Source organism: Lepisosteus oculatus, chromosome 4, assembly GCF_040954835.1.
Source record: "Lepisosteus oculatus isolate fLepOcu1 chromosome 4, fLepOcu1.hap2, whole genome shotgun sequence".
In the NCBI taxonomy this organism is placed as follows: Eukaryota; Metazoa; Chordata; class Actinopteri; order Semionotiformes; family Lepisosteidae; genus Lepisosteus; species Lepisosteus oculatus.
Window position 1 is genome coordinate 42,593,939 of NC_090699.1, and position 27,699 is coordinate 42,621,637.

General features: G+C 36.5%; 1 protein-coding gene across 1 annotated transcript in view; it reads right to left on the reverse strand.

Moving 5' to 3' along the window:
* LOC102690596 (GDNF family receptor alpha-1) overlaps positions 1-27,699 on the reverse strand; it is an 87,797-nt gene that overhangs the window by 23,629 nt on the left and 36,469 nt on the right. Inside the window, exons 4-5 of the mRNA XM_015347899.2 lie at positions 5,062-5,413; positions 311-420 (exon numbers count right to left, since the gene is read on the reverse strand). Coding sequence (XP_015203385.1) covers positions 311-420; positions 5,062-5,413 — 462 coding nt within the window. The remainder of the gene's footprint in view (positions 1-310; positions 421-5,061; positions 5,414-27,699) is intronic.

Below are 27,699 nucleotides of genomic sequence, written 5' to 3' on the forward strand. Positions count from 1 at the left end.
TTCATGGGCAGCAGGTTTAAATCATCAGTGCCATAAGGTCTCAGAAATAGGCTTAAATTAGATCAGCTGAGGCTTACTTGGGCCAATTAACCAATCTTGCACAGGCCTGATGTGACTGACAATTTAGGGAGACCTACAAAAGACTTTCTGGACAGTTTCCTCCCCAAGGATTGTACTGCCACAGAGAATCAAGTGAATTCTGAAATGGAAAAATGCAATCTGACTCCACAGTGTGGCTGGGGTTTTTCATCTCAGCTGGTTAATGAAGCTTTTGAACGTGTAAACACAGGAGGTTTTGAGAAGGTCTTACCAATGAGGCCTGAGTAAGACAAGAGGCAGTCAGCATAGTTCTCCTTCAAGCAGCCACTCAGAGACCTTGGCTCCGGCTGGCAGTTTGTGAAGAAATCTGCAAGGCGTGACCTACACACAAAATGTAATTTTGCAATCATTAGGCATCATTTTTCATTTTTCACAAAATATTTTTTTTAAATCACCAGGCGTCCTTTCATTGAAATTAGTTTTGGTAAGAAAAAAAATACATTTGGAATGTTTTGATGGTTTTGGTGCTAGTTTTGTATGAATTCAAGGATCTAATCAACTGCTTTCTGAATGATTCCAGGGAAAGAGTTTAAGCAATGTGTTTTTGTGAAAACCTGTGTGTCCTCTTTTCTACCTAGCATGCATTTCGACTTTCCATTCCGGTTTTGGATTCCCTGTTGTACTTAAGGTAGTTGTGAATGAAGATTAATGCCTGTTAATACTGGGTGAATCTGTAAACTTCATGAAAGGGGTATATAGTATATAATTCAGATTAATTTTCAATATATCTATAAATCAATCCATAAATTAATTGTGCATGTGGTACCTGTTCTCACGGTTAATCAATGATTATAAATGTTTATGCATGTTAAGTCTGTACTGAGCATCAAAATGATCCCTATGCATGTACTTATATTTTTAGAAAACTGAACAGTAATCTTGGATCTTGGATATTGATTAAATGTTCATTGTGTTATTTCAATTAATTGTTCATTCAGGAGTGAGTGTTGAATAAGGTTGCTCACGTGAGAATTTTTTTTCTTGCGAGGTGGGACTGTGACAATTGTGCCTAGATGCCTTGCTCACCAGGCATTGAGGCCCATTGAACATCAGGCCACATGAGCTGGGATGTCATGTTGCTTTTAGGTCTCAGAGACCAGTGAACAGTCACATACTTGGTAAACCCTATGAGAGGAGTAAGATGAAAGATGATACACATAGCTGTATATGCAACCTGATGCAAAGCATAAGATGCAGATGTACTGCTTGTAATATTTTCAAAGGTGACCACACAGGTACTAGTCTAGTAGACTCCCTCTCGATAACAAATGTTCATTGGTAAAATGAATTTACTCATGTCATGTATGTTCAATACTATGCCAGTGCACCTGCTTCAGGAAAATATCAGTAAAATTAAGCTTAATGAATTTGTTAAAAATATATTAAACATTATAGTGACTGTGAGAGTTCAAGATACTGTATATTGTATATATTTACAAAATCTTCTGCAAACCTTTCAAAAGTCTGATTAATGTAGAAACCCTGTGAGTTCTAGCTGAATGCAAATACTGTACATCATGTGTTTTTAAGTCACAAACAAAGCTTTCATAATTAAACAACCATTTGTTTTAGGTCAAATGTTCAGGGGCAAATATAGTTTGTAGTTAAGAAAGATCGTTTTTATTTAAATCTTGTGTACAACATAAACACTTGCTTTTGTAGTGTTTTGTAGTCATTTGTAGTATAATAGTAGAACTTACTGTAAACAATATATACGCACATAACATCAAACTAGTCACACTTCTATTTTACTCAGAAATATGAATTTTGCAATTCAAGATAATTGCATTAAGTATTAAGGGACAGGTGTTTCAGAAGTATTGTGTTAATCTCACAAAAAACAGAGAAATAAAATAATACTGGGCAATCTATTTTAACTAGATTTGAACTAATATTTAATATAGTCAATGGTGTTGAATTTAAATGGGTTTTTGATGTAGAAATTGTTTTTGGCCTGAGAAAGCAGCTCACCAATTTCCATAAAAGTGTCAGAAGTGCAGAATTAGCATGTTGATGGAAAGGCCGATTTGTTAGAACACTGAAGTCCTGGTTGTTTAATATCCTTGTACTCTTAGGGCCCTAGAGCTGAAGAGCTCTCGAAGATGCACTGCAATCACTATAGAGTGTTTGATTATAGAAGCTCCACCCTTTCCATGCTGGTATAATACCATTTTCTCATTTGTTAAAATTTTCTTTCAGCAAAACTCACAAAATAGATTATTCTGACTTACCCATCAGTACCTATTTTCTTTTTTTAGCAGAGATTCTTACCTTCTATTAGGTTTTGCAGGCTGTACTGCGATAATACAACTGAAACACCTTTCTCTGTAGTCTAAAATAGCATCGTCCCTGTTACACCACATGATGCCAAGTTTGGCTTTCAACGGTCATGTTTAGGCTTTCATAAATTCTGGAACTTTTAAGATCCTCTTCAACAACTTTAGCCTTTATCTAACATGGCGGGCCAATGGAAATTAAGATGATGCCTAGCTTTCTTATTTTCACTGCCAGAGTGTAGCAGTTGTTGAATTTCCATGCTATCATGTTGAAAGAACCTCAAGGCTACAATCCAAATTACTTTGGACTTTCCAAATTATTTTTCTACTAATGCTTTTTTTTAATCCCTCACATAATTGTACTTGGAAGTTTTCCACCGGCTTAGCATTAATCATCTGATGAAACTGAATTTTTTGTTTAGTTTCAATACTGTAGTTTGAAATATCATATCCCAGATGTTTGTGTATAGTATATGTACATTCTTACCTGTTTGTATTTATAGACTACAGCTCTGTCAAGCATATTGCTATAATACATTTTCATTTGGAAACCCACATTTCTTCCTTCAATTTGACCCCCCTCCAAAAACTGCATTTTTTATGATTTTCAAACTTTAACACCTTAAAGTACCTCTACAAATGACAAACTGCTCAGGTGTTAGAATACCATTTAGACAGTCTAAATGACTTTTCATCATGTCTTATGATTTTTGTGTCGGGTATGGTGGGGTCCTACCAGGTTATAAAATAACCTTTTTTTAAAATAATTGCAAGCTTTTAAATATCCAAACAATAACTTTACATATTTAAAAAAGCAATGTGTTTAATTTTCATGCAGATTGGTGCAGCTATTAAGCTTTCTATATGGGCATGGATTAGCTGTTTCCTAGTAAACATTTTAGCTGTGTCAGCATGGTGTGCCCCTGGTAAGGCTTCTGAAAATGACACATTCATCATTCCTGACATTGCTAAAGAGCCCTTTAAGTAACATTCAGAGCAGCTTTGAAATGTTTTGCCTTCATAAAAGAAAGAAGGCGGTTTACTAGACAGGATGTCTGTCTCAATTTCAGGAGATATAAAGAACTACAGTTAGCTTTGTAGAATGTAAGATTGCTTTTGTTTGAGTAATATGGTTTAATGCTATAGGAAGGAACTTGGGATGGAGTGAACTCACTGACATCTGCATTAATGGGGTTCAAATGTTTGTCACATTGGTTTCCATCATTCAGAAAACATCAGATGATGGGTCCCCTTAGTATAAATACAGTACTGTATAACATTGTCCCTGAAAGATTCTTTGTAAGAGTTGTAAGAGACTGACTGCAAATAAAGCAGATTGGCTATTGTGCAAAGCAGAATCAATTCATGTTTGCTGTTACAGTTACAGTCTAATTGAGAGAAAAACATGTATATTAAAGATTTAGTGTCTTGCAACATAATGCATGAAAGATAATAGCAAATCTGGAGATATTTTAATTTTTTAATAAGATTTCAAACTTGATTATTTTCTTAACAAGTATTAGTTCTTGGCTTAGAACTCTTACTATAGCTATGAATGGCCTTTGCAGTTCATGACTTTACATGTACATATTACATTTAAGAGTTAACCTCTTTTTACCATTAAACCTTAAAGGTGAAAAATAATTAAACCTCATGCTATAATGGATATTTAATTTATATGTTCTTCACTTGTGGGTGCTGATCTGTACATCTTTTATATTCCAGCATGTATTGTTTTCGCTTAGTAAATTAAAGTTCCTAAATCTGAAAATTGAATCTGGAAGATGCTTTGAGATCCAAAATAAACTAGATTTCTTTGAAAGTGCTGTAAATCTTGGTTATCGATGAGGCATTATTACATGTATAATAGCGATAATCAGAGTATGATCTATGTGCTATTACCCCGTAGCGCTCTCGGGTTCACGTGGGTATGCACCCTCGCCGCTCCCACCTAAGGTCGGCCCCCCACCACTGGGGACTTGAACCCGGGCCTCCGGCATCATTCAACAGGGACCCAGCCAGTTGAGCTAAAAATCTCCCGTCAGCCCAACGGCTGTGGTCTCTGCTATTCACAGGGAAGGGCGGTGACGTCACCGCGCTGATAAGCTGGCTCGCACAACCTGCAATGTCGGCCGTATGCGTTACACTCTCTGTAATCAGAGTATAATTGGGAAATGGAGTTGTTGGATGGTTCATTTGGTCTGAGACTGCTGCTATCACTGTCATGTTTTGTAGCGTGATCCCCTATGGACCTCAACTCAAAAATAGTATATTGCCAGTATAGTGAGTCATGGACACCTTCCCACCCACTGCAAATCCTTGTGCTGCCAGGAATTTCTGATAGCCATGCATGGAAGGAGAAATGCCAAACAGAAATAAAAGGATTTTGCATAACGTGTTAATTAGTAAAAAAGTTTTACTTTTCACAATAACATGTACAGTATAAACTTATAGATCTATCCATTTAATAGTCCTTATAAAAGTTTAAGGAAAACACCCTAACCCCAAACGTGGCATAGTTTTTAATATCCAACTAAGCTATTGGTCTATCTTTTTCTGCTCTTTTTTCCTAAGCTGCCCAATATCCCTGTGGAAATTGTAAAACCAAATCTTAAGTCATTTTCAGTGACTTGAAAAGCTTCCCACTCCCGTCTCATTAATCATGCCATGTCGGCAGCTATCTTACCTGCAGATGTAATTCGTCTTGCACGACACTTGCAAAGACAAGCAATTTGGTTTTTCCTTGTCCTCGTAAGAGCACACTGGAACGATGGTCTGCCTCCGACGCTCCGTGCAGGCTAACTGATCCACAGGGGGACAGGAACAGAACAGCATCCCATAGCTGTGTTTGGGAGGTACTTTGTCGAAGAACTGCCGAAGAGCCTTGTGGCACTTGCGCTTGTTGCACACCTCCGCCGTGGAGACCCGGCTGGTGCAGGGGCTGATGTACGCTGAGCGGTACTTTTTGCAGGTGTCATTCAGGTTGCAGGCCTTGGCAGCGTTCAGGCAGTTGTTCTCTTTTGTTACTGCTGGCTCTCCTGTGGAGGGAAAGGAAGTAAAAGGAAGTGTCATCGAGTCAACAAGACAGACAAGTGAATGGAGACAACTAATTCCCATCCACTGGAACTAGACTTTGCAGCACTGTCAGGTTCTCAATGCCTGTTATTTCATGCTGCTTCACTTTTTACCAAGAGTGTCACCAATAAGGCAAAGCTTAACATCTGGATTGCTACCATGTTGCATGAATATACCTGCCACTAGAAATGAGAAAAATACATAAAATGACCAATACAGGACCAGGGTATCAGCTTCAATAGCATAGCTGACTAGGTTGTTCCATACTCTCACAACCCTTTGGGTAAAGTGCCTCCAGTTCTTGGTTTTAAATACACTTCCATTCAGTTTTCACTTGCACCCTCTGGCTCATGTTTCACCATTCGTTCTGAAGAGTTGACTTTCTAACTGCAATTGAGGATTTTAAATACTTGTATCAGGTCCTCTTGTCATCTTCTCTGTTCAAGACTTAAGGGTTTAGTTCCTTGAGCCTGTCAGTGTTGGACATTCCCTTACTGTAGGTCCTGGCATGTACCGTATGTGGTTGCTCTTCTCTGAACTGATACCAGATCAGCATTATGATTTCTATAAAATGGTGACCAAAACTGCATAATATTGTAAACAAGGTCTTGCAATATATCCCTTGCTTTAAATTCTATACTTTTAACTATATATTCTATAATTGTGTATAAATGTTTTTGCCTGGCCACATTATCTAGAAGATATAAATTATGTGCCAGCATAAGTCTTTTTCATAAATGTAATTGAAAAAAGTAAAGGTCTCAGTTAAAATGATTGATCAGTCTGAAAAGTCTTGAATTCTGTCCAGTTCAAATTCTTCCACAGAAAGTGATGATAAATATTTTAATCACTAAGTTAAATCACAAAGAAATATGCTTCATCTATCCTTGTTTAGTAACCCTGAGTCAAGCCTGCACCTGACCTAACAGACAATGGTTACAAAGAAAGATAGGATGGGATGCCAGTCTATCACAGGGCACATATGGAAATGCACATTCATTTGGGAGAAAAGAGATGCCAATCAATCAACCCAGACAATATAGACTTTGGGAAGAAAAGTGCCAGGTAAAAACCCATAAAACAACCTGCAAACTCCACTCAGGAGTACCTCCTTCAAATCATTTCTAACTTTTTGCTAAAGATGAAGTGAGGAAAAGTGGGTTATTACAGTCAAGATTAACTCTTCATTTATCCATTCCTCTTTCAAACTGGAAGATGATGATGATATTATGATGATGATGATGATGATGATGATGATGATTATTATTATTATTGTCATTATTATAACTTTATATTAAAGTATCTTCTCATAGCACTTAACATGATGTAAGTATGAGTTTTGAGTAGCTGTAAAAACATAAAAATATCTCCAGATTTGCTATCATCTTTCATGCATTATGTTGCATGAGGCCCCGACTAGCTCTGTTGGTGCAATGTCAACATCAGGCTTAGATATTGACAGAAATATTTGAATTCTAATATGAGGTACCTCATTAGAGTAGATTTAAAGATACTCTTGTACTGTAAGATATCTCCTGTTAAATATAAAAGAAGGCAGGAAATCTCCAGGCAACGATCCTACTGTACATTTACTGTAGGTTCATGTAATTCATACTGTAAGTTCATCTTGGGCGGAGCGGTGGCTCTGTGGCTAAGGATCTGCACCTGTGGCTGGATGGTTTTTCTTGCATCTCCAACCTGAGTTACACTGTCTACAAAAACAACTCTATGGGGATAGGCATCTGTGCAAGAGAAATATGGAGACAATATTCTTTATTGGCCTCCCAGGCTGCAGGATACAAAAGTTGTTTTAAGAACCATATGTTGAACCCAACCAGTCATGCTGACAGATGGATCAGAATTCAAAATTCAGTTGACAGGAGGCAGGCTGTCCCTTATATTAGCCCTGTTTTTTTCCTCAAAATAAATAGTCTTTCACTGCCCTGCACATGTGCGTTTATTATATATAATTTCATGGTCTTTGGAGATCAGCAGTGGTTCCTCTTTCCCACCCACGCTGTGATTTCTGAATCTTAATTTGGCAGAAGCCATCTGGATGACATGCACTTTGCGACTGACATATCTGTGAGGTTGAAAACCTTGAGCTCCAGTCTTATCTGTCTTTCCTGACAGACGGTCTGCGTAATAAATTAGTGTCACCAGTTCCTGGGTTCCTTCTCTAAGTCTTAGAGAAATAGATAGTTAAGACTGCATCCTCTAGTATTAAAAAAAAGATTAATTTACAAACAAAATCCTTTGGGGCGATTTTCCCACTGTTTTAGCAATTTGATTGATTATGTGGAATGATGTGTTTAGTTTCTCCTAGAATATGTTCAAAGCTTCCAGACGTGTGAGTCAGTTTAGCATGGAAATTATTCACCACTTGAGAGGGGATTAAAAACCTATATTTACTGGTGGGCACAAGTTTCTGACCATCTCCTATTTACAGTATATACATAAAATGACTTGATTTTTACCCTTAAATATTTGAAAAAAAATCCCAAACTGCAAAATCCTCTATAGTATTTTTCTTGTCTGGTCTGACTTACAGCAAACACTTTTAGCACAGTCCCTTCTGAGTAATCTCCTTGACAAACCCAGTGTTCATGAAGAAATTGATAACTTGTCAGTGCAAATAACTAACCAGCTAATAAATGGCTTGTGTATTTAAATTGACAGAAGGGAACAATTAAAAAAACAATTCTTATACAAATCCAGTTTGAATAGTCATCTGGAAGCTTTAGAAAGTTTCACAGGCGTGACGATTTAGCTGAATAAAGATAGGTCAGAAATTGAATCACCCATACTGCATAGCAAATCAAGCACAGATGAAAGGACTACTACTACTCAAAATTCCCTAAACAGCACAATTGCCTAAAGCAGATGCTGAAAAGGATCTGTAATGGTTATGAGTTTAATTGTCTGAATTAGAATTGTTTAACTGTCAAAATATTAAAAACAGCAAGTCACATATCAAGAATCCAACAGCTGCTTACAGGTTCTTTTGATGTGTACTTCCTTTGATGGTGCTGGTCATCTAATTTTAACATGTAATTATCAAACCCCAGATGCTATAATTTTGATTTTTGTTTAATATACATTACAGTACATTACTGTACTTTATTACTGCGCAGTTTTCAATAGTTTAGTAGGTGAGTAATGTGAGATCCAAGATTGGCCTTAACCTGCTTGGCTGAAGGAATGACAGTCTGGCCGTGAGAAAAAGGCTACTGAACTGCCCTGCAAAAAGTTGAAAGAGTCAAAGAGCTGCTGCTCTTTTTAATAGTAGAGATAGGAATAGATTTTTTACTGGTTTTTACATTGTGGTACTTTCACACCATGCTCACTTCAAAGTGATTGAAATCATATACGAGAATAAGTGCCAATCAATGAATTATTTTTTACTTTTTGTGTTATTTGCGTTATTTGTGTTCCTATTAAATACTTGCACAAGAATCAGAATGTGTCAAATGAGCTTTGCGTATTTCTCTGGAAAGCACAGTCCCTTTAGAAGATTATTTTTATATTATCTCTAAATCACAATGGGGTCCCTTTCACCTTGCTGACTGTATTGTCAATTGCATGAACAATCATCCCTTATTGACTGTTAATGAAAAAAGGTTACATATTGTACATGCAATCAACTAGCTCAGGTGTTTTAAGTATCGCGAAACCTTATCTGTAGATGTTGATTTGTAGTTTCTGTAGGTTTGCATTGCATGGGAGTGACAATGGCAACGTACTACTCTGGCAGTTGGGTAGGTTTTAACTTCCATAGTTTAGTTTGTGATTTTTTACTTCACTTTGTGACAGGGCAACAGTCAAACCGGAACCATATGAAGTCCTCTTTCAAACAGAGAGCAACTTTTCAAGTGACCTTAGCTTGTTTGGTTTCAGTGATATTACATGGTTTTTGCAGGTTTTGTAACCGCAGATGAAGTGAACTGACCTGCACTCTGCATCAAACATACCAAATGAGTAACTGGCAGACTGAAAGGATGGCTCTCTTAAAATTTTCAGTTTACAGAACATGGAGTCAGAGGAGTTGGGTGCAGTTTCATGAAACAGAATGATTTTACAGAAATAGTCGTGTCTCTTTATGCAATGCCCTTTTTATATCAAGTGTTTTACTCACATGTTTACACCTACAGTGTATACGGTATATCATCACCCCAATTTATCTGCAGTTTCAAAGCCTGCTCAGATTTTGTATTTTAATATTTCAAATTGCATACTCAAATGGTGCTGACATGGACAGAAATGTTACCCGTTGTCACAAGAAGTGGATTAACGTTTTTGCTCTTTGCTGTAGCTTAAAGATCACTTAGTCAAACTGCAGTGGGTCTGCAGTTTTATATTTTTCCATGTGCTTTCATTTAATAAAGAAATTGAAAAGCATCATGAGAAACTGCTTAGCTGCACTAACCTCAGAGCTTTGGGTTCTGTCCTTCTGCTATATCAATCTGACCTTCACTACACTTCTAATGAGCTGCTTGAGAATGGTAGATGGGCAGCAAAAGTGGTTCTTAATCAAAATGAATTTCCTTTTGCGATAATAAAGACTTTTGGAATTATATGATAGAGACAGCCATTCTTAACCATTTATAAATGTGTTTAGAGTATAAATGAGTTTTTATTAAGACTTTCCTGGATTCACACTGATCAAAGCAGGTTTTTCTGAGCAGCTGATATTATTTGCAATCCAGGGGAATACATTATACTGTATGTTGATTACCTGATCATCAATTACTCTCCCCATTTACAGTATATGTCAGTTTTGAAATAATTGTGCTAGCCACTACAGCCCTCAGTGAACAATGAAATCATCATGCAAGTTTTCTCTTAAAAACTTTATTTTCACAGTATTAGCTTGTGATACAAACTTTTGCAATAAGGTTTCAACCAAATATGTTCTTGTTGATAACACAACAAGCTCACAGGAAACCAGCTTGTCAGAGGAATTCCTGTTAAATGGAAACCATTGCTACTTTCAGACCTCACCAATATTAGCAGCATTTACACCAAATATACACATCTTCCAGGGAGTAATGAGGTATGCTGGACAAAACACATGGTCCAGTGATAAAATGTCCCCCATCCTGAACTCCAGATGTAAGCTTTGAGAGTCAAAGCACCTAGGAATGGCTCCGTATTTTCTCTATTTTATGTTTGCTCGAGTCAAAGGTTTTGCTGAGATGGACTAGATTTTAAGCAGCTTACTGAAGGAAATGAATCCCTGGACATTGCTTAAAATTTGCAATTAAAAATTCATAAGGGCCAGATCATAATTTTGTCATAAGATAACATCTTTACAGGTACAGTATGTGCACGCATTTAATTTGTACAGTTACTCAGTGGGGTCTTAAAGCTACTTCCTCTGTTGATTCGGTTCATTAATAATGGCAAAACACGACAAGTTTCTTTAATGGGCTGATTATGAAAGTGCAAAGGAAGGCAAAACAAGGGGAAGTAGCCCCCAGGTTTTTATTTACTTTATTTGCTTAATAATCTTACTGTTTTTCAGAACTATGTCCCAATCCAATAAAACCACATGGCATTACAGCAAATCAGATAATACAAGGCCATGACCCTAGTAATTGATCCTGGGAGCGTTTTTGCCTTCCTTCAGTTGACATGGCTAGAGCTGCATTTAAATGTGCACATTGACTCTGGGGAATGAACTTTGTTGAGGATATACAGTACACTATTTCTCAGATATTGCATTACACTTTGATGAATTTCTTCTGTCTGATTTTTCATTACCAATCAACCAGCATAGAGATCAGGCTGTAAAAAGAGCCTCCTCTGGGGCAAGGCATGGAGAAACAGCAGGACAGCAAGCCTTTTATGATGTCTACAAATAAAAATCTTGTTCTTTTCATGCAAAACCTTCCTTTATAGATGCATGGTGATGCACGAGCCAGATATCCTTTTTTTACGGAATGGAGGAATACATCTTCCAGTCTGTACTTCTAACATCATGAGGTACCGCTGAAAGAGATTCTCTTGTTTGTTACTGTACCTTAAAAGGAATTCTTTTAATCTGTTAATTTCAGATGTGTCCTGTAGAAATTCTATAAAGGGTCTTTTTGGCTTTACATTGGATACTTGAGTGTAGGCTAGTTCAATACACTCTCTGATTGTCTGGAAAGGTAATTTATGACCTCCCCAATGCACTGTTACTGGTGTATATTTCGCCTGTTCTTCAAGTATTACATGGCCCATTTCTTTTATCTTGTTAAAAAGTCACCTATAAAACTCTCTGGTTAACCAGTGTTTAAAGAAGTAATGAATAAAGCAATTTCAATTGTTTACAAAATAATTGATGTGTCTGAGATGTCCCTGTGTAGGTGTCCAGGGCACAGTCTTGCTCGTGCCATATACAGGATAAGCTCTGAGTTGTCATGACCCTCACCAAGAAAAAATGGCTTTCTCATAATGGATAGATAATACAAATAAATATTGCAAATATCAGACAGGAATACATGCCATGTCTATGTACACAATGGATTAATAATAGTGAATAATGATGAGATTATCTCAATGTAAATTATAGTTCAAAGGAAACAGATGCAATTCATTGAGGGCTGAAACTGGAGTTTCTGGAGATGTGCAGCTACACATTTAATGTAATCATTGTGACACAAATGGCCCTCTGAAGATAAATGGTTTCAGCTTAATACCAAGAGTTATTGTAATGATAACTGTCTACAATGCAAACACATGTCATACTGGAACTGCACTGTAGTCTGTACCACAGGGTTTTGGTACTGGACAGAGATGTAGCTGCACAGCACATAAGGGAGTCATTTTTTTGTGGCAGATGCAGATGGATGCTTCCTTTGGGGAGCCTTGCGACGTAATTGCAGAGCTCTATTAACTGTGAATGGCTGGCAGACCCAAGGCTTCATTGGCAGGGATGGTGCAAAAAAGGAGCATAAGGGTCTTTAGCCATAATTCAATCAGATCAGATAGTGCTGTTTGAGATCACTAAGGGCCCCATTTTTAAAAGTGATGGGACAATGCAGCATTATTTTCTAGATTGTACGTTCTGTCTGAAAGAGAGTCACAGCTGTGCCCAGTTTTTAATACTAGATCTGTGGTGAAAAAATAGTCTTGCCTCAATGTATAAGATGTTTCAGGGCATTCCCTGCTTGCTCTGACTCGCATCTCAATTTTCAGTCTTCAATATGATCACCTACTAATGATCTCACAGCCTCAGTTCTATTCCAAGGAGTTTTAACTGACTCACAATTCGCTCACTGAATATCATTGTGAATAACAAATAATTGATATACTGTAGTGGTCATACAGCAGTAAAGTTGTTAGGCTTACTGTAATAAAAACAATTGGAATACTAAATAATAAAGTTAATGGTTGTTTCAAATAATGAGGGTGAAATAATGAATCGTGCCTTTTCCCTGAAATTCATTCTATGCAGTATTGCTGTTGGTTAATTTAAATAACAGTGTGACATACATATTATGGGTTTAACTTAGCAAACTAGCATCCAAAATGTCATACAGTACATGACAAACTGTTCTCTGGGAAAAGAATGGTTTAAGTGTAAAACCTAACCCAAACCATACATTATCTACAAGAACTAAAACTTTTTCTAACGTTCATGGCATCACAGAGAGATCTCTAGAAGGTCAAAATCCGGTCACTTTAAGGAAGCGACTCGACTGTTTGGTCAGCTGAAATTACTGTTTTGAAAATCAGCTCTTTATTTTGTCTGTGAAAATGCAAACCTAGATGCAAGATCTAAGCATTATGTGGATCAGAGACTTTGGTTTGAACTGTATTTTTTATACTGTTGTTTCCCCATAGTTAATGTTTATATGCTTTTTGTATGGAATTTTAAAGGGTACGCAACAAAATAGCTAGGCTGCAGCTAATAAATAAAGGGTAGACATCCCATATATTTGACATCTGAAGAACAAAACCATCCATCAACATCCAGGGACAAATCGATCAAACAGCACAGTATTGGTAAGAACCTAATAGTGAAATGGTAATAATGTAGCCATAAAAGTGCTGCTTGTAATTGACTGCTTCCACTTCTCACTAACATGGGCAAAGCAGTTAATAATATTCATCTGAAGATGTGACTTAAACTGAGTGACAATCACCTGCACCTCACACTGTTCTCTAGAGGCTGCAATATCTCATAAAGGCTCTGGGACAGAAAAAGGCAACAAAGGAGTCCTGACAAAAATAAATGTACTGTACAATAATGGCATGAATGAATTTTAGAAGGCCTCTCTCCATAGTTGTACACTGATTTTCATAAGCACCAGTGGGTTTTAAAACAGGAGTTGCCTTACGTAGTTGAAGGCCCAACAGTATTTCCTAGGCTCTCCAAAAAAAAGCAGTACCTACAGAATATAAACTAACACTTTTAGTTATTGGGTAGTTTATGGTTTATGCTTGATGTATTTAGAAAGATGAATGTTATTGATAACTGTCTAAGTTTTGTCCATACTGTATATTTATGTATTTGGTCCACATAGGATGTTATTGTTTCGAAGGAACAATAAAGAGTTAAATCTCCAATGTATTTATTGCCAAGCCAGACCTTTGTTATTTTGTTTTTATCTCCAAAGCACATTTCAGTGGTTTTATGAAATCACTCAATAGGTGTTCTCAAGAGCCTCAAAAACACCTATTGATTTAGTGATGCTACTGTACATTGTTTCATAGGTTTTTGTTGTAGCTTTTTTTCTGCAAACAATGCAAACGTGGCAGCAAAACCAGTAGTTTATGAATAAAGCCTGGTATGAAGCAACAAAAAACCTTTAGATCTTACTGTCTTTCAGGCATCATTTTAGTAGCTTCTCTTTAAGCACATGTAGTTTTCTGCAGTTCAAGCTGAGAAACTATTATTTAAGTGCTCAGGGAGTTTTAACAGAGCTGGGGAACATCTCAGGCGGTCCAATTCTCTTTGATATTTACTTAAAGCTAATTGGCAAGTCCTATTGATGTATTTTTTTAACACATATGTATTGATTAATAATGTCTCAATATTAAAGAAGCACTTTCTGCAACACGAGCACCATTAGGAGTGCATCAATATTCCAGACCCCCATTCTGCACAATTTAACAACTGTCCTATAGATCTGGGGGACAAATTTGGAGCCTTCTGTCAATCCTGTTGTAGTGAGACAGAGTTAATTCATTTCTCGTTTACAGGCCTGTAGTATAAATAACGGTAGCTTAAGATTACTCATTGGAATAAAACAACATGAGAATCTCCCCTATTTCCTTGGTTTTAACTGCACAGAATTTCTTTATCAGATGAAGACCTACTGCTGCTGATGATTTCATTCTCTCTCACTCATAAAAACAAGTTTTAAAATTTAATATTAGCACAATTCTGGTATTCTTAAAGAATATAGGCAGTTTTCTTTCTTGAATGAATGAATGAATAACAGTAAATATGAAATAGTTTCTCTATGTTTAGAAATGACAACAATACTCAAAGCTCCTATTCATAAATGCCATTGTGAACACAGTTATCAAATCACATTGGAATTCTCATTGCTCATTATTTGTCGTACCATATGGATAATTTGTATGTATGGATGAGCCATATCAGATCATCATGTGATAAGTGGATATCACATGACCCTCAGACAAGACACTGGTCCATCACAGGGATAACCCCTCTAGAAATGTTGGTTGCCACTTATAGTATGCAGTTGTGTGGACTGGAGCAACAGGAGTAGAGTATCCTACTCAAGCAGCAGTATCTAGTGTAGTGGGGGTTTGAACCTACAAGTCACCAATTATAAGTCCAAAGACAAACCTACTACATTATACCACCCCTGCAATACCATGTACTACCCTCTCCTAGTTAGTAAAAACTTAAATATCTTCCAATATATTTACTGTATTCATGCATGTTTGTGTAGGTTGATACACATTTAATGGTCTCTCTGTTTTTGTAATAGATGTAAAATATGAATATGAAGTCCACCCTAGATTATAGCAGATTTATAGTCTCATTGAATTTATAGCTAAATAGCTAAAATCCTATTACAAATTTTAGATGTTAGTGACTAAACGTTTTGCTCAATTTTTATCAGGATAAAAATCTATTTCAGTCTGCAAAAATTTATTTCAAATGATTTATTTCTACATGAATGTATTTTTTTAACTTGTGACTTTGTTGAATTAATGTATTGACACATCTTTTATTCCAGTAGCTATTTTTTTAAAAATAGGACATTTTTCTGCTGTATCTCTAGGTGTGAACAAGCCATGGTGTAGATATTAATGATGAATTTGTTCCCTTTCATTTAAAAAAAAACAACAACAGGAATAAAAGCTCCACCTATTTAGGAGAAAGGTTAAACAGATGGTTTAGCCGGTCTGTCACCAAAGGTTTTCTGTGTTCCTACCTTAAATCCTAGCCAAATACCTAAACACTTGCTTTCCAACTGATTCTTAGGATCCATACAGTTAATTAACTGCTTGTCAAAATGACTGTCAGCACTGTTTATTAGATTTGAGTCCTCCGTCATTGTAGTGTTTTAAGTGCACAATAGAATCCTAGATTCATAAATGGGCTTCAGTTCAATGCACCAGTAATAATGAATTGGAATAATGTTGACTTTAAATTGTGGCCATGTCACTTGGTCTTTTGTTTCCTCTTGGCATGCGAGTGGGGGAGAGCTAGATTGGTATGAAAAAGGTTATAAAACTCAGGCTCTGCTGTGTAATTGAAGGAACACTTAGCAAGATCTTTTTGTCCATGTCATAGGCCTTATGTGTTGCTCTGTTGACGTGCATATTAGTCATAGACTTCTGGAAAAGAAGAAAGCTAAAGCTTTTAGCACTTAGTGTACAGGATGTTTTATTTATGCATTAATGTTTTAGTTCTTTTTGAAGTATGATTTTGAAACAACAGCACTGACACCTAAGGTACAGTACAGTGACTTTTCGAATTTTTAATATACCCTCTAGCTAAAATATTAGGAACCCCTAATCAATGGAAATGGACTCTTTCAGTGACAGGCAGTGCATGATCAGCTTATGAATCATGAGACAGACAGCCATCATCAGCCCTAGATAAAAGCTCCAGATCTTAATTTACTAGAAGGTTGAGATTGAATTCGGTTGCAAATATTTTAAAGTTTTGCTACTGTACAGTATGTCATACTGACACTATTGTTGCTGCTTGCAGAGGTCCAGTGCAGTACAGTATGTGTTGGGAGCTCAGAATATTTTGGTTAGACAGTGCATAAAAAGATCTTAAATTGGGCTGAATCTTTTAAAATTGACATATCATACCGTTGAGGCCCAGACTTCCAGAAATTCATTTTATGAAGTCAATGCAATAGACATGTAAGAACTTAAACAACTTTTAAGGATAACAGGTTGTGGCAGCTTGACAAGTAAAGATCTACTGAGCAGTTTTGTCTCGCACTGTTTCTGTTTATAGTCCTAAACTCTGTAAATAAAATCTGTTTGATGCATTCCTGTGCCTTGTAACACTATCTTCTACTTCATTCAGAAACCCATTCAAAGCCATACACCCATGAGATTTTTTTTACCTGTGATCACACTTGCACAATTATGTACAAAGATAACTGGTGAGAACCCATGTTTTGTAAGTCCCAAAGAGGTATTTAGAACTAATTAATACTCAAGTGCATCTCATAAGACTCAATGTGCATAGCAGCATAATCTGTTTCTGGTTTAACACATTGCATGCTCTTGTACAAATTATTCTGACAAAGCAGAAAAAAAACATATAGCCCTTTTTGTTTGTTTATGCTAGGAGACTGAAAACTATGTATGAGGCACTATATACTGTAGGCACCAACTGTTAACTTCAGGAGCTCATAAAATGTAAAAGCATTGTGTATAATAAACAGAATACTTGTGGCACGGATGTAATATCTTAAGAAGGTAGCTATATGAATGCTAAAGACAGATTATTGAGATCAAAAGACATGACTTGAAATGAATTATTTCTAACATCATTAAATTCCGAAAACACAAATTAAGAAATACAACTCTAATATAAACCATGAAATTTCTGTATGAGAGATTCTGGTGATGCCTATGGTTGACAGATTTTCTTTATAACACCTTAGGGGACACTGAACTTTATTTATATAATGCAAGAAAGTGAAACAAATATTTGCTTATTGTTTTATTATTTGGGAGTTTTTTTTTATTTTTGTGCATACTGTCACAGTTCACAATATAATTAAATGTTATTAAACCTCTTAGAAAGAACTGTTCTATAGAACTTAATAAAATAAATAAAAGTTCACAATAAGCATTTTTTTAACTACTGAGAATTGCCTTGATGTTTAAAAAGTCCAAGAGGAGATCTTTCCACAGTGCCCAACTTAAAATGGTGTCTTCATTATGCTCTTCATTTATGAGTTCATAATACACTTCATGTCATAGAATGGCAGCCTTTAAGGACAGTCTGTAAATCCAAAATTGCATCAGTAAAGCCTGACAAGAATGAACAGTCCTTGCTCCTTAAATGGCGGCTGCTACTCACATTTAAGTAAATATTGATACAGTATACAGTATGAGCAGCCAAGCGACAATTGTGTACTTTAAATAGCAGTACATGTACATGTCCCTGGTGTGAAGGAATGTTCTGGTAAACTTGACAGTTTATCTCTTGACTTGGAAGAATCCACAGTGTACTTTACTATACATACAGAAAGGTTCCTTCAATATGTATGATCTTTTTCATTGTTCTTAATTTTCATGTGAATTATGACTAAGTTACAGTACAAGTACAGTATATTTTAGTTTAACAAGATAAAGGTGATTTGAATCATTTGGAATATAGCAGCCAGATTTTGCCTAAAGAATTGAAATCTTTGATAATTGCCTTTATTATTTCAGTTCAGTGTACGGCCAGCAGTCACCTCCTTAAAGTTTAATCTAAGTCTCTATGATTAATATTTGCTTCTGTTAATGAATATGAAGTAGCAATCAGTGCAGGAAAAGCGGGAAAAAAATAATTTTGTTAATTGTACACTTTGACTGGAGGTTTAAGTTTTAGCTTGGTAAGAAAAGCATGGTTTTAGCTCAACAGAAATATAGGACCTGTTGAACATCACACTGGTAGGCAGCAAGCTTGGATCTGCTTCTTCAAAGTATTAAATCCTGGATATTCTGATATTCTTCAAGTGTACATAAGCTGGTGGTTGAGCAAGAAGAATGGGCTTTCCTTTCTGCAGCATTTGTAAGAAGCCTCTGGCCATAGCCTGAATTGAAGTACCAAACCGGACAATTTATCAAGGTTGTTAGGAAGCAATGTTAACCAGAAAAATGGCCATCACTCATTTTTGTACATGTATATGTTTTCTGTAACAGCCTACTGAAAGGTAAATCTAAGCTTACAGCCAAGGTCAAACTATAAATCAAACACCAGGGTTATGACTAAGCACTGCAACAGTTTTTGTTGTTGTACCTTTAAGAACAAACATTTTTTTTGGTTACACCAGCATTCAAGTGTCAAGTAATAAATCTAATTGTTTGTGAAAGTGATGCTAAAAGAGCTTCTGTCCACATAACAAGTCTCTAGGACCTATGTTATAGACTACAGTAAACCAACTAATGTTCTTCAAAAGGGGGAAAGTGTTTTCATGATATTGTAAGAAAACAACTGCTTTTCCTCTTTACCCTGAACTGGAACTGGAACTACTTACTCTAAGACAGGCGATTAAGTTTGAATTTAGTAGTCTGCTGTGTTATCCTTTAGTTGTATAACTTACCGGGTAATACTCACAGGTGCATCATTCTACTGATTTTATATAATGTTATTGGTGAATTCATTTGAATTAAGAATGTATTAGTACGTTCCACAGTTATTCATAGCTTCTCTTTTATACAACATGAATTAATTACAATATGCACTTAATTTTATGTTACTGTTTTCATCCATCCATTATCAGGAAGTTGCTGACTCAAGTCAAGGGGTCGGTTTCAATACTGAAAGCATAGGGTCCAAAGTTGAACTAATTCCTAGATGAGATGTACTTTAGACGAGATTCCTAGATTCCTGTGAAAGAAATTGATATAAGTAATGCTAATACTAAACTAAAAATTGACTTTAAAATCTTCAAACTTTTCATCCGGAAGCTGGCAGTGCCAGAAGCTACAATCTAAAAAACTACTGTACATAAGAAAAACTCTAAATGAAAGGAATCCATTTGGGCACATGTAAGTACTAGACCTTTGGTGCTAATAGCTTAGTCATCTCTTGAAAGAAGCCATTATTCAACAGTTTGGCTGAGTAGCTTCTTCCAGGCTCCCAAAACACTTTGTGTAAAAAAGTACCTCCTGCACATGGTAAACTTTACCCTGTAGTTTGTGTTTCACTGTTGATTCTGAAGAAGTCTATTGGGTTTACTGTCAAGGCCTTTGAATACTACAAATGGGTCCAGGGTAGTCTTCTCTTTTCATGGCTGAAAAGGTTCAGTTCTTTTAGCTTGTTAGTGTAGGACATTTTATTAAACTTGGGTATCTGCTTGTTCTTCCCTGGATCAATTCCAGAGCAGTAATATTTATTATAAAGTGGGCAATGCATTAATCAAAATTGTACACAATCTTCTGAAACCAAGTCTTACTAGTTTCAGGCAACTTTAATATAATGCCGTCTCAACTTTTAATTATACAGTACAGTTTATTATAACATTGTTTGCCTGTTTTATTGCTGTCCCACATTGTCTAGAAGATTTTGTCTAGACTTCCAGAGGTAGCTTTTTCAAGCAAAGTGTTTTCAATTTTGAATTAATACTTTGTTTTTGATACCTAGGTATAACAATCTTCACCTGTGAGATCATCTGCCAGGTGTTTGCCCAGTCCTGGATTCTAATGAAATCTTTTTAAATTAACTTTGCAGCATCTACAGTATTTGTCAATCCTCTTATTTTGATATAATTTAAACCTTCATTAGTTTACTTAAATGATCATTTTCTAGATCATTCATATAAACTAGGCAGAACATTGGCCCAAAGGTAGATCCCTGATCTACTGTACATTATTTCGATTGGAGCTTTCACCTGTTATTTGTTCTCTGTTTTTCAACCATTCAATCACATTACTTTTTTACTTTTTTATAATTTACATTACTTTTAACTTCTACAGCCTGCAATTTTTGAATTAACCTTTCACAAACAATCTTACCAAAACCCTTCAGAAAATGTAAATATACAATATTGAGAGAGCTTTATAGGGCTTGTTATTGTATTTAATCTATTAATACAATTACTGTAATTTATAGTGTCCTCTAAACAGCAAAATGGAATAACATCTACAATATTGATTTAATTTAGCTTTTTGCTTCAACACTGTAAAACGTGGATACTAATTTAGTTCTCTTTTAAATTATTTCCATTAATAACAGGTCTAAGATAAAGATCATTGATAATGAAGAGAATAGAATTTAGTGACAAACACCAAAAGAATAGTACATTTTGATAATATTTGCCTTTCTCTAACTAGGCTAGTTGCTTAAGATTTGAAGCTCATGTTCAGAGTGAATGTACAGTATTCCTAGTTTAGCCTTCTGAACACACTGCAGAGATTAGGGGGTTACACACTTTTACAAAAAACAGATTTTCCCGCAAACTTTATTTACAGGGTGAAGTCATTAACGCGGTGCACAGATAATTAGAAGGGTAGATTGTTTTTCTATTCTCCTTAACCTGTCACATTATATGACTCAACAATATTTGTGCTAAAATTTCTAAAATTTAATTTAAATTGCTGTCTTGGAGAAAGTGCTCAGAATTTATTTTGGCACATAAAGCTTTAGAGTGCTCTATGTTGGCATAATCCCATAGATCCCATGTCCTGAATATACTGTGCATTAACTCTGATGTGTTCAGACATACCTTGCTGTCTTGGTTCATATTTTGTCGTCTTTTCTATCCCAACTGAACTGAGTGAAATTTATTGTCTCAGCATCAAATGAATGCAACACTAGTCGTCTGTCACTTCAGTGTACCTCCAGCTGTGCTGTGCCTGTATTCCAGTTGCTCCGTGTGCTTATACGCTTATAACCCCCATTCACCAAAGGAGAGATAAAAATGCTTTACTGTACCGCACTGAAACACCACTCAACCCAGATGGGCCAATATTTTATTCTGCTGAGAATGTGCACAGCTATTCTAGAAGTTATTTTACATTCAGTGTCATCACTATGATAGGCCATTGCTCATCAGCCCACTGGCTTGCAGTTTATTAGTGCTGTTGTCAGCTAATACACTGGCTGGTTAGCTGGAGAATATATAAAAAAGTCCAATCCTAGGGTATTCATTCTAAAGCTGTAAACAGATATTGGGCAATGTTCCAATAAGAAAATACACTTTTTAAATTCATTTAATCCTTTAATCTTTAATATATAGTTTTTAAATTAGTTTACAGATCACCTCCCAGTATATCTCTGTGAGACTATGATTGGTATTCCAAGAACCTTGAAATCCAGTGTTAGCAATTATTCTGCAGCTGCCGTGTGACATCAGACTTTCACTCATTAGCTAATCATTGGAAGAGTGAAATGCCAGATAACAGAAATACAGTACAGTATGTAAGGGGCCATGTTATCCTAGTAAATCTGGGAATCTTTAAACTAAACCCCAAAAAAGAAAAGATGTGGAAATACTGTGAGGCATTTAGCATTATTGTGTATACATGTCCTAGAGAGAAAACCTCTTACTGCACACTGAAGACCCCTTTTTTTTAGATTAGTGTTGATTAAGAATGTCCTTTAACATGGCAAACCATGCATCTTGTAAGCGATTTTTATAGCTGTGCGGGTTGATAATTAGAGTAGGCAATCCATGTGATCTACCTAGAGGGAAGGTGTTGAATGGGTACTAGGATCTGAGTCCAGCTCTTTGGCTTCTGACACAGATATGTTGGCTTTTGTTAGGAATAGGTTCCCTTTCTATCACAGTTTTAGTATCTGTTCCTAGTCACCTCCCCAGGAATGACGGGAATTCATATTGCTGTTTGTATCATGTTATACAATGTGGGGATATAAATGGCAGCGTTTATGGTTTGGAATCTGGCTGGTTAAGAATGGCTGTTTCATTTTACTTACTGTACAGTATGTCATGACTGTAAAACATACAGTGTTCTTTTTTCTCTTTTGTTGGTTCAATGTGACAAATATATAATTTTTCTAAAAGGTCTATTTTGCAGTTCTAAAGATGCAGTATATTCCTCACTAGATCAGACAAAAGATTAATTAGAAAATATTGTACCCTCCAGAAACTGATCAGTAGTACTTATGAGTAGTAGGTAGTAGGTGGTTCAGTGTTTAGCATTGCTGCCTCACAATGCTGGGGAGCTGGTTTCAGTTCTTGGGGTGATATCTGTGTGGAGTTTAAAATAATAATGATAATTGCTTACACTTATATAATGCTTTTCTGGACACTCCACTCAAAGTGCTTTACAGGTAATGGGGACTCCCCTCCACTACCACCAATGTGCAGTATCCACCTGGATGATGCAACGGCAGCCATAGCGTGCCAGAACGCTCACCACACATCAGCTATCAGTGGGGAGGAGAGCAGAGTAATGAAGCCAATTCATAGATGGGGATTATTTGAAGGCCATGATTGGTAAGGGCCAATGGGAAATTTGGCCAGGACGCCGGGGTTACACCCCAACTCCGTAGGATGGGGCCTGTTTACAGTATAGTGTCTCCGTCACTATACTGGGGCATTAAGGACCCACATGGACCGCAGGGCGAGCGCCCCCTGCTGGCCCCACTAACACCGTTTCCAGCAGCAACTTTAGTTTTTCCCAGGGGGTCTCCCATCCAGGTACTGACCAAGCTCACACCTGCTTAGCTTAAGTGGGCTGCCTGTTGTGAGTTGCAGAGTGATACGGCTGAGTTTGTATGTTCCCCCATGTTTGTGTGGGTGTTCATATTCATGTTTCCTCTGGGTGCTCCAGTTTCCTCCCACAATGCAAAGACATACTGTATTGGTAGGCTACTTAATTTCTTTGGAAAAATTATCTCTGGTGTGTTTGTGTCTGTGTGATAGACTGACATCCCATCCAGGATGTATCCCGCCTTTTGCCTGTTGTTTATGTGGTTAGGCTCCCTTGCAATCCTGTATTGGATAAAGCTTTTAGAATGGATAACTAATGGATAGATCCTAACAGAGAGGAAATGATTGGGATTCCCTGGTAACCTCCGAGTACCTCTGAGGAATCCATCTTAAATAAGGATGTGTATAAAATAAGCTTGGTGGTCTAGTTTTGTATTGGAATCCTATCTGCTGTGTGGTTTGGAACATTCATTTTCCAGTTTTGCTCATCCCCCTGCTTTCACCATCAGAATTCATTACAAAAAGAATACATTGGCTCAAATACTTGTATTGTCACGTCCTTGCATGCTTTATAAGTATGTAAATAGCTCAGGGTTATTCACCAAAAAGTAAAAAAGAGGAAAATTTAATTTCAAATCTTAAGCTCTTCTCTAGAACAAATATGTTTAATATCTTGCCCCTTAGGATATTTTATTTCTCTGTTTGCTTTCTTATCTGGCTGTATGGAGTAATAACAGTAGTTAATTAGAAAAGCTGTTCTGCCACAGAGACGCTGTGTCAGCCTCTGTGCAAGCACAGGGCTGGAATTAGAACTCCCCGCAAAGCTGTTAACAGTATTAGCGGCCCTGTGTGAAATACATAAGGTGCTTAGTATTACAATGCCTCTTAATCCAGTGAAAAAATCAATGCTTAATAACCTGTTAAAAAGTATTTGCTGTTTTACCATAGCTAGCAGCCTAGTAATACACAATGGGACCATGGTTTAGGCTTCACATGCATTAGAAGTAAACAAAGTATTAAAAGTAAAGAAAAACAAGAGGACTATTCATTAAACTCTGGGCCTATGACTATAGACTACGAAACTACAGTTTCATACTACAGTATGAAAACCAGAAAGCATTGGCTAGCACTAATAGCAAATACAGTATTTAGTTCCTATAACTGCATATATTTACAGTATGTAAGACAGAAATTAGGTCTACTATCTCATTAAGTTTCTAAAGAACAAAATTATTTTTTTTTTTTCACTCACTTGCTGTCATGGTAGAGTAAATGTGTTCAGTCTAAAAGACTGTACATGTAAAATATATCCCGTGACTTAAAAATACATTTTTAAGTTTATTATAAAATTAACAAATCCCAGTCGATAGTGGCTGAATGAACTTAAAAGAGGAGCCCTTCCATTTTAAAACGAGGAGCCTCAACATGAGGACTACTTGTTGCACAATAACATGGCAAAAGACACACAACTGTGACTTCAGCTGGCCATTTGGTGGGGAGATCAGGAATGGCCACATGCAGAAAACAAATGTTTTTGTGTAAATAAAGACAGACCTGAATCCCCAGACCCATTACTGGCTGTTATTAAAATCAGTGACGCAAACACGTCTGGACTTCATTTCCCCACTTCATTTAACTTGTGCAGAAATGGAAGAACAGGAATGCTGAATAAGGAACAGGAAGCAAATAAGTACTCTACTCTTGAGGGATTTTTATACATCTCTTATAAATACATGTTTTAGTTCTCCTAGGTTATATTCCCAACAGCTGCAGCTTTCAATCTATTAGTCCTTGGCTCTCCCAGGTGAAGAGCAGTACATTCCTACTTTATAGTTCTCCTACCTATTGTTTTTAGAACATTTTCTTAATAACATACTGTACATGATTTTTCCCTGGCAAAAACAATTTTCAATGTCCTTAACAAACTGAAATTAGCTTCTGAAAATCAATGCAGTAGCTGATTTTATGTGTGTTTGTGTGAGTGGCTAAAATATTCTATGGAAACAATGGAAATTTTAAGCCCTGGGTCAAATTGTTTCCTGAAATTGGCATGTATAGAGGCAATTCAAACTATATAGTAGAAAACATTAAACAGTAGAAAAAAACATACATTACAGCTTATAACTTCTGTCTGTCTTAAACCTTTAGGACAAGCCATGTTCATACAGTGATGGTGGTTGAGTGGTGTCGAGTTGGTGTCAACCCATGGCGACCCTATGGACAGTTCCACCGTCACTGTCCATAAAGATTTCATGGCAAGATAGGGAAGTAGATGCCAGGCCTTTCTTCTGTACAGATAGTGCAAGTGTTGTTGCCGTTGTCACAGATATGTGACCCTGCGCTGCCAACACCGCCCCATACTGCTGCTGCCCAGTAGGGATTATTAGAGAACCTTGCACCCAACGTGGGACACGAACCCATTACCCACTAATACTGAGATTATGAGTCTCATGCTCTACCAACTGAGCTAGTCGGGGCTTTTTCATACAGTACCACCATGTATAATTGTAGCGATGATTTTTTAATTTGTCTGAAGTCTTCATCCACATTTAACTTAACAAGTGTTCCAGTTATCAAAATATACCATGCTAAGTGTACAAAACAGTATAAATGAATGCTACAGTACAACAACATTCAAAACCATTGTTATCGTTATGAAATGTAGGCTTTATGTTGCTGCACACATCAACAACACATCACTCAGCTCAATAGTTAACTTTACTGTGAAAACACACAAATGCAAGTTGGATAGTCTCCCAGTAAGAAAAACAAATCTAAAACCATCTGTAAATATTTGGACATGTTCTAAAACTACTAATTCTTAATAACAAATGGAAAAACTCCAGACTGAGCCTCCAATGAATCTCACTGGGTGGCAGTGCGGTATTTATAGGAATGTACTTTTACAGAGGAATAAAATATCTTCATTATTTATTTATTTTAGGTAATTAATGGTATTTGTCTTATGACTTGCATTATGAGATGATGCTTAGTGACTCCATCAAGAGCAAAGAATATGCAAATATTCTGCATGTCACCAGCAATGCTTATACAGTAGTTCCCTTCAGGATGTAATTAAATTAAACAGGTAAACCTAAGTAATTAAAATATTAGTATAAAAGATTTTATATACTGTATGTTCTGGTGAATAAAGCCAGAATGTGAGGGAAGCCAATGCTTTTCTTTATAGTACCTTACTCTCCAGACAATGCTCCAGTCTTTCACAAAACATGTTAAAAGCAGACAGCAGCTGTGGGTTGATTTCTCTTAGCTAGCCCTCCTAATTAGGCAATGCTAACATGAAGCTTTAATACATTCACACTGTCAGTAAACACCTACCAGTGGAATCTTTGCATTAATATTTATCTGTCAACACTCTCTCAAAAGGAAAACACTAGTGAAATGCATAGGGAGTGAAGGTACATTTTATTCACTGCACAGTGCCTGATGCAGTCAGACAGTGATTTTTAACTCCCTTTTGATAACAGATGTACAGGATCTATATAGTACATGCAAGCTTAAATCAATATATGTACATATCAGAATAAGCTGTGAAAATACATGAGTAAACCCTATATATAAGAGATATATAGGGGTAACTTCAAACTTTGTCATTTCCAATGAGAAACTGTAACTGTAACTAGTTACAGCACTCTAATGCTCTCTTCAGTGAATGTACTGTAAGATTATAGACTCCAAGCCCAGCTGTTCTGGAGGGTTTTCATTGCTGATCTGGAGTTGCTGAATCTCCTGGTGTCAGGCCGGCAGATAAAATACAAGTAGACTACTTCAACTAATCACACTAGTTTTCCTTAAAATAATTTTTACAAAAAAACTGCAATAGGAAATACTGTATAGGAAAACCCATTTGACATAGTTACAGTAGATATACATGGAATACATTTTTATTTACTGTATGTAAAGTGTACAAGCTGATAGAGTATTACTTGTGTAACTTTAGTTGGACTGTAGTGTGATGATAATTGGGAAGCTTTCAACTGTCAATGCCTTTTTTCCACTTAAAACTAATGTGTTCTTTAAACAGTACCTTCTACAATCTTAGATGATTATTAAGAGAGTTGTTGCTTATTGATATGTACTGTATATATTTACCATGATTCTCTCATTTTATAGCGAGCATGTTTGATTTCTCCGATTTACAGTACCTGAAAGAGACCGCTGTAATGTTATAGTTCCACAATATGTCAGTTCTGTTCCAATTGTAACATGCCTGATGCAGGGATCTTCATTCTTACATGCTCCTCTTTGTTTGGTTTCTCTGTGGTCATGCTATTTTGGTGCTCACCGTAGTGGAACTCCTATCTGACAGTCAGGCCTGCCTGCAGTTACTGTCTTGTCCTCCACACTTGTCTACTCCCTGAAACCAGAGTATTTCCCCATGACTTTGCTTCTCTTCA